Below are 14923 nucleotides of genomic sequence, written 5' to 3' on the forward strand. Positions count from 1 at the left end.
TCTATATCCACAGTAAAACGAGTCCTATATCGACATAACCTGAAAGGCTGCTCAGCAAGGAAGAAGCCACTGCTCCAAAACCGCCATCAAAAAGCCAGACTACGGTTTGCAACTGCACATGGGGACAAAGATCGTACTTTTTGGAGAAATGTCCTCTGGTCTGATGAAACCAAAATAGAACTGTTTGGCCATAATGACCATCGTTATGTTTGGAGGAAAAAGGGGGAGGCTTGCAAGCCGAAGAACACCATCCCAACCATGAAGCACGGGGGTGGCAGCATCATGTTGTGGGGGTGCTTTGCTGCAGGAGGGACTGGTGCACTTCAGAAAATAGATGGCATCATGAGGTAGGAAAATTATGTGGATGCATTGAAGCAAGATCTCAAGACTTCAGTCAGTCAGGAAGTTAAAGTTTGGTCTCAAATGGCTCTTCCAAATGGACAATGACCCCAAGCTTCCAAAATTGTGTCAAAATGGCTTAAGGACAACAAAGTCAAGGTATTGGAGTGGCCATCACAAAGCCCTGACCTCAATCCCATAGAACATTTGTGGGCAGAACTGAAAAAGCGTGTGAGAGCAAGGAGGCCTACACACCTGACTCAGTTACACCAGCTCTGTCAGGAGGAATGGGCCAAAATTCACCCAACTTATTGTGGGAAACTTGTGGAAGGCTACCCGAAATGTTTGACTCAAGTTAAACAATTTAAAGGCAATGCTACCAAATCCTAATTGGGTGTATGTAAACTTCTGACCCAATGGGAATGTGATGAAAGAAATACAAGCTGAAATAAGTCATTCTCTACTATTATTCTGACATTTCATATTCTTAAAATAAAGTGGTGATCCTAACTGACCTAAGACAGGGAATTTTTACTATGATTAAATGTCGGGAATTGTGAAAACAGAGTTTAAATGTTTTTGTCTAAGGTATATGTAAACTTCCAACTTCAACTGTATATAGGGAATAGGGTGCCATTTGGGACTAAGCCTAAGTTATCTTCCTGTTTTTGTTGATTATGGTTTCACCATAATCCACTCAATTATGTTCAATTGATTGGTGTGTCTGTTTGGGGAACACTGGTTTTCAGAGCCTGTCCACAAGGGCCATCCTTGAATGATATGCGAGGTCATTGGTGAATGCTGCTTAATTGTGGAAGTAAACCTTTCACGTAAATCAAGTTTTGATGTCAAGGGGAGTTTGAGAAAAGGAAAATGGGATCCCTGATGTAAAAAGTGTTTCTGTGTTTCTCTACTAGTATTGTGACAACCCTAATACTGATGACTCTAGATCTTCTCTTGATCTCTCCAGATTCTGAGGAATAAGTGTTCCAAGGCAGCAGGGGTCGGTGAGTTTGAGGTGGAACAGGAGCTGGATGATGACAACATCCTGCCTCCCTACGTGCTCCGCTCTGAGGACGCAGGGGCCCGCGTCACCGTCAACACCGCCATCGGACACATCAACAGGTAAGAGGAAATGGGGACTGCTTTGCTTCTGTGAAAAATCTAAAAAGGGTTCTGGAAAGGGCGCTTCGTGGCAACAAGACTAAATTCACTGAGAACAAAATAAGTCGTCTCAAAATACTATAATTATAAGCAGGCGATGTTGCTAAATTGGATTTGAAGATTACATTTTTGTTGGTTCTTGTTTTCATTTTGCTGTTGTTGGTCTGGCGTGCTAATGTCCCTCTCCCCCATGGCTGCCCCAGATACTGTGCCCGTCTGCCCAGTGACCCGTTTACCCACCTGGCACCCAAGTGTAAGACCAAGGAGCTTCAGGATGGGCGCTACCAGTCAACCCTCTACCTGCCCATCAACTCCCCTCTACGGGTGCCCGTCGCTGTGAGTCTGCAGGCTTTCGTCATTGATTGGATTTATAGGTTTGCATCCAAAATGGCACCCTATTCCCTATATATTCCAGCTCTGATCAAGTGTAGTGCATTATACAGGGAAAGAGGTGCCTTTTGAGACACACATAATTATACAGTGCTTCCAGGTGCTCAAAGGGCTGTAGTAGGCTACATAGTAAGCAGGAAATTCACCTCATCCACCAGCATTGTGTAGCACCCACTGCTTCTATTCGGGACGTCAAGATTCACCTAATGGTGTGTATAATGGATGTCTTTGAGACAAATGTACACTTTGTTTTGTCACTGCAGGGGCCGACAATGAACTGTGCAAGACTGGCAGAGAAAGCAGTAGCACTGCTTTGTTGTGAAAAGCTTCACAAAAAAGGTAAATAAAATGCAGCTATTTGATTGGTAGAATATTATTCTTGTAGTGCTCACTGCTAGCCTGGGTACCAGTCTGTTTAGCTAACATTCTACTACTTGTACTCTGTGTCATTATGCCAAAGATTATGCCATGTTTAGCTTGACCAGAGTGGAATGATAGCTAAACAGACTGGTACCCAGACTAGCTCACTGCAGCTAGTCCCAGATTGTATCTCTCCCTCCCCATCTCTCTTTCTGTCTTCCTCCCTCAAATCTCCCTCCCTCTCTCTTCAAGCTTGTGGGGAATGTAATTGAATTTGCTGGGGTGGGGGGTTCTCTGTGTGGTGCGAGAAGAGGGGAACCTGGTATTAACTGCTGTGACATATTTAACTTCATTTTGCCAGTAGGTAAATAGTAGGTAAATCTCTCTCTCCCTCCCTCCCCCAGGTGAGTTAGATGACCACTTGATGCCTGTGGGGAAGGAGACAGTGAAGTATGAGGAGGAGCTGGATCTCCATGATGAGGAGGAGACCAGTGTTCCAGGCAGGCCAGGATCCACCAAGAGGAGGCAGTGCTACCCTAAAGCTGTGAGTACTCATCACTAATGCATCCCAAATTAAACCCTATTCTCAATACACTGAACACCTTCCTAATATTGAGTTGTACCCCCTTTTGCCCTCAGAACAGCCTCAATTCATCGGGCATGGACTCTACAAGGTGTCAAATGCGTTCCACAGGGATGCTGGCCCATGTTGACTCCAGTGCTTCCCACAGTTGTGTCAAGTTGGCTGGATGTCCTTTGGGTGGTGGACCATTCTGTATCACAACCGGCCGTGATTGGGAGCCCCATAGGGCGGTGCACAATTGGCCCAGCGTCGTCCGGGTTTGGCAGGTGTAGGCAGTCATTGTAAATAACAATTTGTTCTTAGCTGACTTGCGTAGTTAAATAAAGGTTAAATAAATGAGAAGATCTTGATACACATAGGAAACTGTTGAGCCTGTAGCGCTTGGCACCCTTTACCATGCCCCTTTCAAAGGCATCCTCTGAATGATACACATACATACATCCATGTCTCAAGGCTTAAAAATCCTTCTTTAACCTGTCTCCTCCCCTTCATCTACACTGATTGAAATGTATTTAACAGGTGACATCAATAAGGGATCATAGCATTCACTTGGTCAGTCTATGTCATGGAAAGAGCAAGTGTCCTTAATGTTTTGTGTACTCTGTGTATACTGTAGTGCAGTACTTTTTACTGGGGCTGTTTTCCATTGCTGATACAGTGCCTTGCAAAAGTATTCATCCCCCTTGGCGTTTTTCCTATTTTGTTGCATTACAACCTGTAATTTAAATGGATTTTTATTTGGATTTCATGTAATGGACATACACAAAATAGTCAAAATTGGTGAAGTGAAATGAAGAAAAAAAACGTATTTATAAAAATTAAAAGCTGAAAAGTGGTGCGTGCATATCTATTCACCCCCTTTGCTATGAAGCCCCTAAATAAGATCTGGTGCAACCAATTACCTTCAGAAGTCACATAATTAGTTAAATAAAGTCTTCCTGTGTGCAATCTAAGTGTCACATGATCTCAGTATATATACACAGTATATATACAGTATATATATTCTGAAAGGCCCCAGAGTCTGCAACACCATTAGGCAAGGGGCACCACCAAGACCAAGGAGCTCTCCAAATAGGTCAGGGACAAAGTTGTGGAGAAGTACAGATCAGGGTTGGGTTATAAAAAAATATCAGAAACTTTGAACATCCCACGGAGCACCATTAAATCCATTATAAAAAAATGGAAAGAATATGGCACCACAACAAACCTGCCAAGAGAGGGCCGCCCACCAAAATTCACGGACCAGGCAAGGAGGGGATTAATCAGAGAGGCAACAAAGAGACCAAAGATAACCCTGAAGGAGCTGCAAAGCTCCACAATGGAGATTGGAGTATCTGTCCATAGGACCACTTTAAGCTGTACACTCCACAGAGCTGGGCTTTACGGAAGAGTGTCCAGAAAGAAATAAGAAAACATGTTTAGTGTTCGCCCAAAGGCATGTGGGACATCATCATCATCAACGTCCCCACAGTGAAGCATGGTGGTAGCAGCATCATGCTGTGGGGATGTTTTTCATCGGCAGGGACTGGGAAACTGGTCAGAATTGAAGGAATGATAGATGGCGCTAAATACAAGGAAACCTGTTTCAGTCTTACAGAGATTTGAGACTGGGACGGCGGTTCACCTTCCAGCAGGACAATAACTCTAAGCATACTGCTAAAGCAACACTCAAGTGGTTTAAGGGGAAACATTTAAATATCTTGGAATGGCCTAATTGAAGCCCATTACCACAATCCAATTGAGAATCTGTGGTATGACTTAAAGATTGCTGTACACCAGCGGAACCCATCGAACTTGAGCTGAAGCAGTTTTGCCTTGAAGAATGGGCAAAAATCCCAGTGGCTTGATGTGCCAAGCTTATAGAGACATACCCCAAGAGGCTTGCAGCTGTAATTGCTGCAAAAGGTGGCTCGACAAAGTATTGACTTTGAGGGGGTGAATAGTTATGCACGCTCAAGTTTCAGTTTTTTTTGTCTTATTTCTTGTTTGTTTCACAATAAGAAATATTTTGTATCTTCACAGTGGTAGGCATGTTGTGTAAATCAAATGATACAAACCCCCCCAAAAATCTATTTTAATTCCAGGCTGTAAGGCAACAAAATAGGAAAAATGCCAAGGGGGGAATACTTTCGCAAGCCACTGTATGGTGCCTCTCATTTAAATGGTGTGAAACTGCTTCCTCTCCTTGACTACTGTCTGATTCTCTTCACCCAGAAGTGTTCACTCGTTCATTCCCTCCCCCATGGATGTAAACATAATTCACTGGTGTAAAAATGAGGGTGGAAACTCGTTTTCACCAATCCAATGCTGTTTTCACCCCAGATACCGGAGTGTCTTCGGGACAGTTACCCTGTACCGCAGCAGTCTTACTACCTGTATGTGGTCGGCATGGTCCTCACCACCCCTCTGCCTGATGAGCTCAACTTCCGCCGCAGGAAGCTCTACCCTCCAGAAGACACTACCAGGTGCTTCGGCATCCTGACCGCCAAACCTATACCTCGGGTAAGGAACACACCTATCTCAGTTTCCCTTTTCATTGTTTCCGGGCAGGTCCTCAAAGCAATATTTAGGGATGCAAACATGAACAATTTCTGTTGAAACTGATCGAGAACATATTTTTCTAGGAAGCAACAGCTAGACAGTAGGGCCCACTTGATTTTCCAAAGTTAGTATTGCCTTTATTAAGTGTACATTGAAACTCACCTAACCCCCTCATCCCTCTCCACAGATTCCCCATTTTCCTGTTTACACACGGTCTGGTGAGGTGACCATCTCCATCGAGCTCCAGAAGGCAGGGTTCACCCTGAGTGCTATCCAGCTGGACCTGATCACTAGATTACACCAGTACATCTTCTCTCACATCCTCCGCCTGGAGAAACCTGCTTTGGAGTTCAAACCCACGCAGGCCGACTCAGCCTACTGCGTTCTACCTCTCAATGTTGGTGAGTTAGTCTGCTGTGTGCTACCTCTCAATGTTGGTGAGTGAGAGCCCAACGTTGCGCACATACTGTAGGCCTTACTCCATTAGTAAGCCTATGGGTGGGTACCAAATGGCACTCTATTCCCTTTTATAGTGCACTCATTTTGAGCAGGGCACATAGGGATGCGTACCGTGTCAAATAGAGTTGGGCGGTATACACATTTTCATACTCTGTCTTCCCGGGATTAACGGTATTACCAGTAGTGCACACAAGGGGCGAAATGTATTTTAAAATGTGAAAAAAGCCCATAAAACGTAATTCACCAGAATGCTAACAAAATTCTAACAAGTACTAAGGAATCCCCATAGCAGATGCTAGGTACAGTGAGGGAAAAAAGTATTTGATCCCCTGCTGATTTTATACGTTTGCCCACTGACAAAGAAATGATCAGTCTCTAATTTTAATGGTAGGTTTATTTGAACAGTGAGAGACAGAATAACAACAAAAAAATCCAGAAAAACTCATGTCAAAAACATTATATATTGATCTGCATTTTAATGAGGGAAATAGGGAGTGCTCCTCGCAAGCTAATGTTAGCAAGTTAGCAAAACACATCTGGAGAGAATTTATTTGCCACATTTTAGATAGTTACCTTAATAATTATAAGATCTATAGCTGGCAAACATTATTATTGAAATTCATAGAAGTGCAACTTGATCACCTCACTTAAGTTACGCTGCAGGAGTGATTCACCTCACGATGCTCCCATTTTGCTCATTGTGCTTCTAAACAAACAAATGTGACTGTCTCAAGCAGCTGTTTTGGGAAATTATTACTGGTGAGCTTCATAGTGAAAGATAATTTATTAATGCGATCTGCTTTATACACTGCTCAAAAAAATAAAGGGAACACTAAAATAACACATCCTAGATCTGAATGAATGAAATATTCTTATTAAATACTTTTTACTTTACATAGTTGAATGTGCTGACAACAAAATCACACAAAAATGATCAATGGAAATCAAATTTATCAACCCATGGAGGTCTGGATTTGGAGTCACACTCAAAATTAAAGTGGAAAACCACACTACAGGCTGATCCAACTTTGATGAAATGTCCTTAAAACAAGTCAAAATGAGGCTCAGTAGTGTGTGTGGCCACGTGCCTGTATGACCTCCCTACAACGCCTGGGCATGCTCCTGATGAGGTGGCGGATGGTCTCCTGATGGATCTCCTCCCAGACCTGGACTAAAGCATCCGCCAACTCCTGGACAGTCTGTGGTGCAACGTGGCATTGGTGGATGGAGCGAGACATGATGTCCCAGATGTGCTCAATTGGATTCAGGTCTGGGGAACGGGCGGGCCAGTCCATAGCATCAATGCCTTCCTCTTGCAGGAACTGCTGACACACTCCAGCCACATGAGGTCTAGCATTGTCTTGCATTAGGAGGAACCCAGGGCCAACCGCACCAGCATATGGTCTCACAAGGGGTCTGAGGATCTCATCTCGGTACCTAATGGCAGTCAGGCTACCTCTGGCGAGCACATGGAGGGCTGTGCGGCCCCTCAAAGAAATGCCACCCCACACCATGACTGACCCACCGCCAAACCGGTCATGCTGGAGGATGTTGCAGGCAGCAGAACGTTCTCCACGGCGTCTCCAGACTCTGTCACGTCTGTCACATGTGCTCAGTGTGAACCTGCTTTCATCTGTGAAGAGTACAGGGCGCCAGTGGCGAATTTGCCAATCTTGGTGTTCTTTGGCAAATGCCAAACGTCCTGCACGGTGTTGGGCTGTAAGCACAACCCCCCCCTGTGGACGTCGGGCCCTCATACCACCCTCATGGAGTCTGTTTCTGACCGTTTGAGCAGACACATGCACATTTGTGGCCTGCTGGAGGTCATTTTGCAGGGCTCTGGCAGTGCTCCACCTGCTCCTCCTTGCACAAAGGCGGAGGTAGCGGTCCTGCTGCTGGGTTGTTGCCCTCCTACGGCCTCCTCCACGTCTCCTGATGTACTGGCCTGTCTCCTGGTAGCGCCTCCATGCTCTGGACACTACGCTGACAGACACAGCAAACCTTCTTGCCACAGCTCGCATTGATGTGCCATCCTGGATGAGCTGCACTACCTGAGCCACTTGTGTGGGTTGTAGACTCCGTCTCATGCTACCACTAGAGTGAAAGCACCGCCAGCATTCAAAAGTGACCAAAACATCAGCCAGGAAGCATAGGAACTGAGAAGTGGTCTGTGGTCACCACCTGCAGAACCACTCCTTTATTGGGGGTGTCTTGCTAATTGCCTATAATTTCCACCTTTTGTCTATTCCATTTGCACAACAGCATGTGAAATTTATTGTCAATCAGTGTTGCTTCCTAAGTGGACAGTTTGATTTCACAGAAGTGTGATTGACTTGGAGTTACATTGTGTTGTTTAAGTGTTCCCTTTATTTTTTTGAGCAGTGTATATTACCTAGTGCACAAGTTGACTGCAGGTATTTACAGTTGAAGTCGGAAGTTTACATATACCTTATGTATATGTAAACATAAGGTATAAGGGCAAACTTCTGACCCACTGGAATTGTGATACAGTGAATTATAAGTGAAATAATCTGTCTGTAAACAATTGTTGGACAAATTACTTGTGTCATGCACAAAGTAGATGTCCTAACCGACTTCCCAAAACTATAGTTTGTTAACAAGAAATGTGTGTAGTGGTTGAAAAACAAAGAAATGTGTGTAGTGGTTTTAATGACTCCAACATAAGTGTATGTAAACTTCCGACTTTTATTTAAAAAACGGTATTGGAAAATTATACTGAGGGTGTTTCGAAATACCCTGGGATATGGTGTAAATACGGTATACCACCCAACCCTAGTGTCAAATCAGCTAATTTCCAATGTCTGAAAGTATTCATTCACCATGTAAACTTCCATTGTTTACATTGTCTCTACTTCCAGTTGAGGATTCAATCACTCTAGATTTGGACTTTAAATTCATGGAGGACATAGAGAAGTCTGAGGCTCGTACTGGCATTCCTACCACCCTGTACACCAAGCAGAACCCCTTCACCTTCAAACTGGAAGACTACCAAGACGCTGTCATCATTCCACGGTACGCTGCTTGCTTCACCTTGCTTCACCTTACGCTGCTTGCTTCACCCCTCCCTGACTGAGGAGCCAAATAGCTCCCTGTATATAGTGCACTTCTTTTGACCAGGGTCCATAGGGAAGAGACTTGATTTAAACAGCATACAATTAATTTGATATGAGCCATAAGATTATACACTGAACAAAAATATAAACGCAACATGTAAGGTGTTGGTCCCATGTTTCATGAGCTGAAATAAAAGATCCCAGAAATGCTCCATACGCACAAAAAACATTTCTCGTTCAACCTGATATTAGGAATGTGTCCTTCATGTTTTTTTTTACACTAAGTGTATATCTTCACTGTTCCATTTATGCCAACCCTTGACCTCTAATCCCTGTCTCTCTCTCTCTCTCTCTCTCTCTCTCAGCTATCGTAACTTTGACCAGCCTCACCGTTTCTATGTGGCTGACGTTTACACAGACCTCACACCACTTAGCAAGTTCCCGTCGCCAGAGTATGAGACTTTTGCTGAGTACTACAAAACCAAGTACAACCTGGACCTATCCAATGTAAACCAGCCACTATTGGATGTCGACCACACCTCCTCACGGTGAGAGAGAGGAGAGGTGGAAGGAGATGGGGAGGAAGGAGGGAGAGAGAGGAAAATGTATCTTATTCATCTCCATCATCGTAAGGATGCCCTTATGAGGTCTCTCAGACCTCCACGGATGGTGGGGGGGAGCACCATCAAAATAGAAAGATATGGGGAGAACACTTTATCTGTACCTTTACACCCATGAAGGTTACTGTATCTGAACTACTGTGTAACTCATCCAGTTCTGACCTCTGCCTGCAGACTGAACCTCTTAACCCCTCGCCACCTAAACCAGAAGGGGAAAGCACTGCCTCTCAGCAGTACAGAGAAGAGGAAGGCCAAGTGGGAGAGTCTACAGAACAAACAGGTAATCTAGTCTACATACAAAGCCATGGATCCTTCCACCATATTTAGAGATGAAGACTAACTCTGAAGATGGTCTAAAACAGGGTTCCCCAACTGGCGGTCTGTGGGCCGAATTTGGCCCGCTGGTGATTGTATTTGGCCCCCCATGTTTTCTGAGCAAATAAAAAAAATTTTTTTTCGTTTTTTAATTGTTGGACGTAAAAGACTGTAAAAACATCAGCAAATCAGCTGCAAATGAGTAACATTTTGGAAATCTGTTCAAAGTATTCCCACGCATAATATATGATCGTATAGAAATGTATGCAAGGTTTCAAAGTATTATGTTTTTGCCAAAGAGTGAAGGAAAAGCAGCCAACAAGTGCTCAGCATATGTGGGAACTCATTCAAGACTGTTGGAAAAGCATTCCAGGTGACTACCTCATGAAGGTGGTTGAGAGAATGACAAGAGTGTGGAAAGCTGTCATCAAGGCAAAGGGTGGCTACTTTGAAGAAACTCAAATATAGAATATATTTAGATTTGTTTAACACTTCTTTGGTTATTACATGATTCCATGTGTTATTTCATAGTTTTGATGTCTTAAACTATTATTCTATAATGTAGAAAATAGTCAAAATAAAGAAACACCCTTGAATGAGTAGGTGTGTCCAAACTTTTGACTGGTACTGTAGGCGAGTGGGTAATCCGCCTCTTCCATCAGTCCTATTAGCCAATGTGCAATCATTGGATAATAAAATGGATGAGCTCCGATCAAGACTAACCTACGAACTGAACGTTTAAAAACTGTAATATCTTTATGTTTCACCGAGTTGTGGCTGAATGACGACATGGATAACGTACAGCTGGTTTGGTTTTCTGTGCATCGGCAAGATAGAACAGCTGTAAGACAAGGGGTAAGACAAGGGGTTGCGGTCTGTGTCTATTTGTAGATAACAGCTCGTGCAGGAAATCTAATATTAAAGAAGTCTCAAGGTTTTGAATCGCCTCAGGTAAAGTATCTCATAATAAGCTGTATACCACACTATTTACCAAGAGAGTTTTCATCTATATTTTTTGTAGCTACCACCACAAACCTTGGCTGGCACTAAGACCGCACTCAACCAGCTGTATAAGGCCATAAGGAAACAAGAAAATGCTCCTAGTGGCCGGGGACTTTAAAGCAGGGAAACTTAAATCTGTTTACCTAATTTCTACAAGCATGTCATATGTACAAAACTCTAGACCACCTTTACTCCACACGCAGAGATGCCTAGAAAGCTCTCCCTCGCCCTCCATTTGGCAAATTTGACCATAACTATCCTCCTGATTCTTGCTTACAAGAGAACTCTAAAGAAGGAAGCACCAGTGACTCGCGCAATACGGAAGTGGTCAGATGACGCAGATGCTAAGCTGCAAGACTATTTTGCTAGCACAGACTGGAATATGTTCCGGGATTCTTCCAATGGCATTGAGGAGTACACCACATCAGTCACTGGCTTCATCAATAAGTGCATCGATGACGACATCCCCACAGTAACCGTACGTACATATCCTAACCAGAAGCCATGGAAGCCCAACCAGTGCTGCCGCTTTCAAGGAGCGGGATTCTAACCCAAAAGCTTATAAGAAATCCCGCCATGCCCTTCGACGAACCATCAAACTGGCGAAGCGTCAATATAGATTGAATAAGATTGAATCGTACTACACCGACTGCGACGTTCGTCGGATTTTGTAAACTATTACGGACTACAAAGGGAAGCACAGCCGCGAGCTGCACAGTGACACAAGCCTACCAGACGAGCTAAATGACTTCTATGCTCAATTCAAGGCAAGCAACACTGAAGCATGCATGAGAGCACCAGCTGTTCTGGACAACTGTGTGTTCACGCTCTCCGTAGCTGATGTGAACAAGACCTTTTAAACAAGTCTACATTCACAAGGCCGCAGGGCTAGACGATTACCAGGACGTGTACTCTGAGTATGCGCTGACCAACTTGCAAGTGTCTTCACTATTATTTCCAACCTGTCCCTGACTGAGTCTGTAGTACCAACATGTTTCAAGCAAACCACCATAGTCCCTGTGCCCAAGAACACCAAGGTAACCTGCCTAAATGACTACCGACCCATAGCACTCACTTCGGTAGACATGAAGTGCTTTGAAAGGCTGGTCATGGCTCACATCAACACCATTATCACAGAAACCCTAGACCTACTCCAATTTGCATACCGCCCCAACAGATCCACAGATGACACAATCTCTATTGTACGCCACACTGCCCTTTCCCACCTGGACAAAAGGAACACCTACGTGAGAATGCTATTCATTGACTACAGCTCAGCGTTCAAAACCATAGTGCCCTCAAAGCTTATCACTAAGGTAAGGACCTTGTGACTAAACACCTCCCTCTGCAACTGGATCCTGGACTTCTTGACAGTCAGCCCCCAGGAGGTAAGGGTAGGTAACAACACATCTGCCACGCTGATCCTTAACACGGGGGCCCCTCAGGGGTGCGTGCTCAGTCCCCTCCTGTACTCCCTGTTCACCCACGACTGCATGGCCAAGCACGACTCCAACACCATCATTAAGTTTTCCTACGACACAACAGTGGTAGGCCTGATCACCGACAATGATGAGACAGCTTATAGTGAGGAGGTCAGAGAGCTGGCAGTGTGGTGCCAGGATAACAACTTGTCCCTCAACGTGATCAAGACAAAGGAGATGATCGTGGACTACAGGAAAAGGAGGGCCGATCATGTCCCCATTCTCATCGACGGGGCTGTAGTTGAGCAGGTTGAGAGCTTCAAGTTCCTTGGTGTCCACATCACCAACAAACTATCATGGTCCAAACACACCAAGACAGTCGTGAAGAGGGCACGACAACACGTGGCCAATTCCCCCTCAAGAGCCTGAAAAGATTTGGCATGTGTCCTCAGATCTTCAAGGTTCTACAGCTGCACCATCGAGAGCATCCTGACAGAAGGTAGTGTGTACGGCCCAGTACATCACTGGGGTCAAGCTTCCTGCCACCCAGGACCTCTATACCAGGCGGTGTCAGAGGAAGGCCCTAAAAATTGCCAAAGACTCCAGCCACTCTAGTCATAAACTGTTCTCTCTGCTACCTTACGGCAAGCAGTACCGGAGCGCCAAGTCCAGGTCCAAAAGGCTTCTTAACAGCTTCTACCCCCAAGCCATAAGTCTCCTGAACAGCTAATCAAATGGCTACCCGGACTATTTGCATTGACCCCACCCATACCCCCACCCCCATTTTTACACTGCTGCTACTCTGTTTATTATCTATGCATAGTCACTTTACCTCTACTTACATGTACATAATACCTTAATTACCTCGACTAACCGGTGCCCCCGCACATTGACTCTGTACCGGTACCCCCTTTATATAGCTTCGCTACTGTTATTGTATTGTTGCTCTTTAATTATTTATTTTTCTCTTTTCTTTTTTATTGTATTTAATTTTTCTTTAAACAGCATTGTTGGTTAAGTGCTTGTAAGTAAGCATTTCACTGTAAGGTCTACACCTGTTGTATTCGGCATATGTGACAGATAATATTTGATTTGATCCCTGGTCTAGAATCTAGATTAGAGTATGTTGGAGAACTATCTTCTCCTACTTCTAGAAATATGTTTCCTCCCCTCCACAACTTGTTCACAGAGCTGTGTGCCATCCACCTCATCCCAGTATCTACTTTATTTCTGGCTCTAGCCTACAAACATCTGGAAGGATGTCGAATTTTCTTTCTCTTTTTCTTCCCCTCACCTCTGCCCTTCCAGATCCTGGTCCCAGAGCTATGTGTCATCCACCCCATCCCAGCCTCTCTGTGGAGGAAGGCTGTGTGTCTCCCCAGCATACTGTACCGCCTCCACTGCCTCCTCACAGCTGAGGAGCTGAGGGCCCAGACAGCCAGCAACGCTGGAGTTGGAGCCCAGACCCTGCCCCCTGACTTCAGGTACATCTGATACATTTTGCTTTGATGAATTTGATGACATTTTGAAAAACTATCCCTTTTAATAATTGATTTAATGACTGGCTGTTTAATAACACCCTACTCTCCAACACTAACATCTCACTCTGTCTTTATAGGTATCCAAACCTGGACTTTGGATGGAAGAAATCCATCGACAGCAAGTCTTTCATCTGTCCGCATGATGAGGAAGAGTATGATGATGATGATGATGAGGAAGAGGATAGCGGTGATGAGAACTGTAAACATCACGACCAGACTGCAGCCCCTGACCCTGCTGTTGCTCAGCAACCCTGTAGTGACTGTCATGTCTCCTCCCAGCCTGAGAGGGGTGATGTCAGCAAACACCCAGAAGCTGACAGGCCAGAGGAGGAGGAGCCCCAGCAGCCAGACTCTGCCTCCTGCACCAATACCCTCACTAACGGCACTGCTGCCGTCGCCAAAGACAACAGTGAGAACGGCGACCACACACACCTTCATGACGGACGTGATAGCTGCCAGTTCCTCCCTGCTGGCCCTGGTTCGCCACTGGAGAGCGAAGAAGTATCAACAACAATGACAACACAATCCACTACCTCAGTTCTTCCTGTGCAGCTCTCTCCAAGCACAGAGAACCAGAATCTAACCCCAACACAGCCCTGGACCCAGTCTCAGCTTCAGCACCCTCAGCCCCGGACCCAGCCTCAGCCCCGGACCCAACCTCAGCCCTGGACCCAGCCTCGACCCCCACAGCCTAGAGATGAATGTAAACCAGGGGGGACCACAGGGCTCCGTGAGGGCGATGGACACTACGTGAATCAAGCTACCTCAGACTCCTGCAGCCCAGCAACAGTGACGTGGCCCAAAGGCACCGCTCCCATCACAACCACAGCACTTTTACCTGACTACTCAAAGACCCAGGAGACCAGTTCCACAGGGGGGGACACACCTGGCCCCTGCCCCAAGATCCTGGGGCCCAACCCGGGGCTTATCCTTCAGGTAGGGATGGGTTCAACACAAGTTTTTCAGAGTCAGTTCTTTGGTCGATTAATTGATGACCTAATTGAAGTTTTGATTGTTTTAGCTAATGAATATGTCCAGCAATTCAAAATATCAGTTAAATGTGTTGTTTTCGATGTTCGATTCCCACATTTTTGAATCAATTCGGATGCTCTGA

General features: G+C 45.1%; 1 protein-coding gene across 7 annotated transcripts in view; it reads left to right on the forward strand.

Moving 5' to 3' along the window:
* The window catches only part of dicer1 (dicer 1, ribonuclease type III), a 49536-nt gene that overhangs the window by 20795 nt on the left and 13818 nt on the right, over positions 1–14923 (forward strand). For 4 of the 7 annotated variants that reach the window (XM_071365402.1, XM_071365403.1, XM_071365405.1 and 1 more), the window contains exons 15-26: positions 1310–1464; positions 1707–1839; positions 2157–2232; positions 2658–2797; positions 2893–3102; positions 5159–5338; positions 5565–5778; positions 8716–8869; positions 9276–9458; positions 9705–9810; positions 13577–13752; positions 13887–14745. In XM_071365402.1, coding sequence (XP_071221503.1) covers positions 1310–1464; positions 1707–1839; positions 2157–2232; positions 2658–2797; positions 2893–3102; positions 5159–5338; positions 5565–5778; positions 8716–8869; positions 9276–9458; positions 9705–9810; positions 13577–13752; positions 13887–14745 — 2586 coding nt within the window. Of the gene's footprint in view, positions 1–1309; positions 1465–1706; positions 1840–2156; positions 2233–2657; positions 2798–2892; positions 3785–5158; positions 5339–5564; positions 5779–8715; positions 8870–9275; positions 9459–9704; positions 9811–13576; positions 13753–13886; positions 14746–14923 lie in introns of those variants that run through there. The other 3 variants (XM_071365404.1, XM_071365407.1, XM_071365408.1) reach the window with 3 other exon arrangements.

Source organism: Salvelinus alpinus, chromosome 25, assembly GCF_045679555.1.
Source record: "Salvelinus alpinus chromosome 25, SLU_Salpinus.1, whole genome shotgun sequence".
NCBI classification, from domain to species: Eukaryota; Metazoa; Chordata; class Actinopteri; order Salmoniformes; family Salmonidae; genus Salvelinus; species Salvelinus alpinus.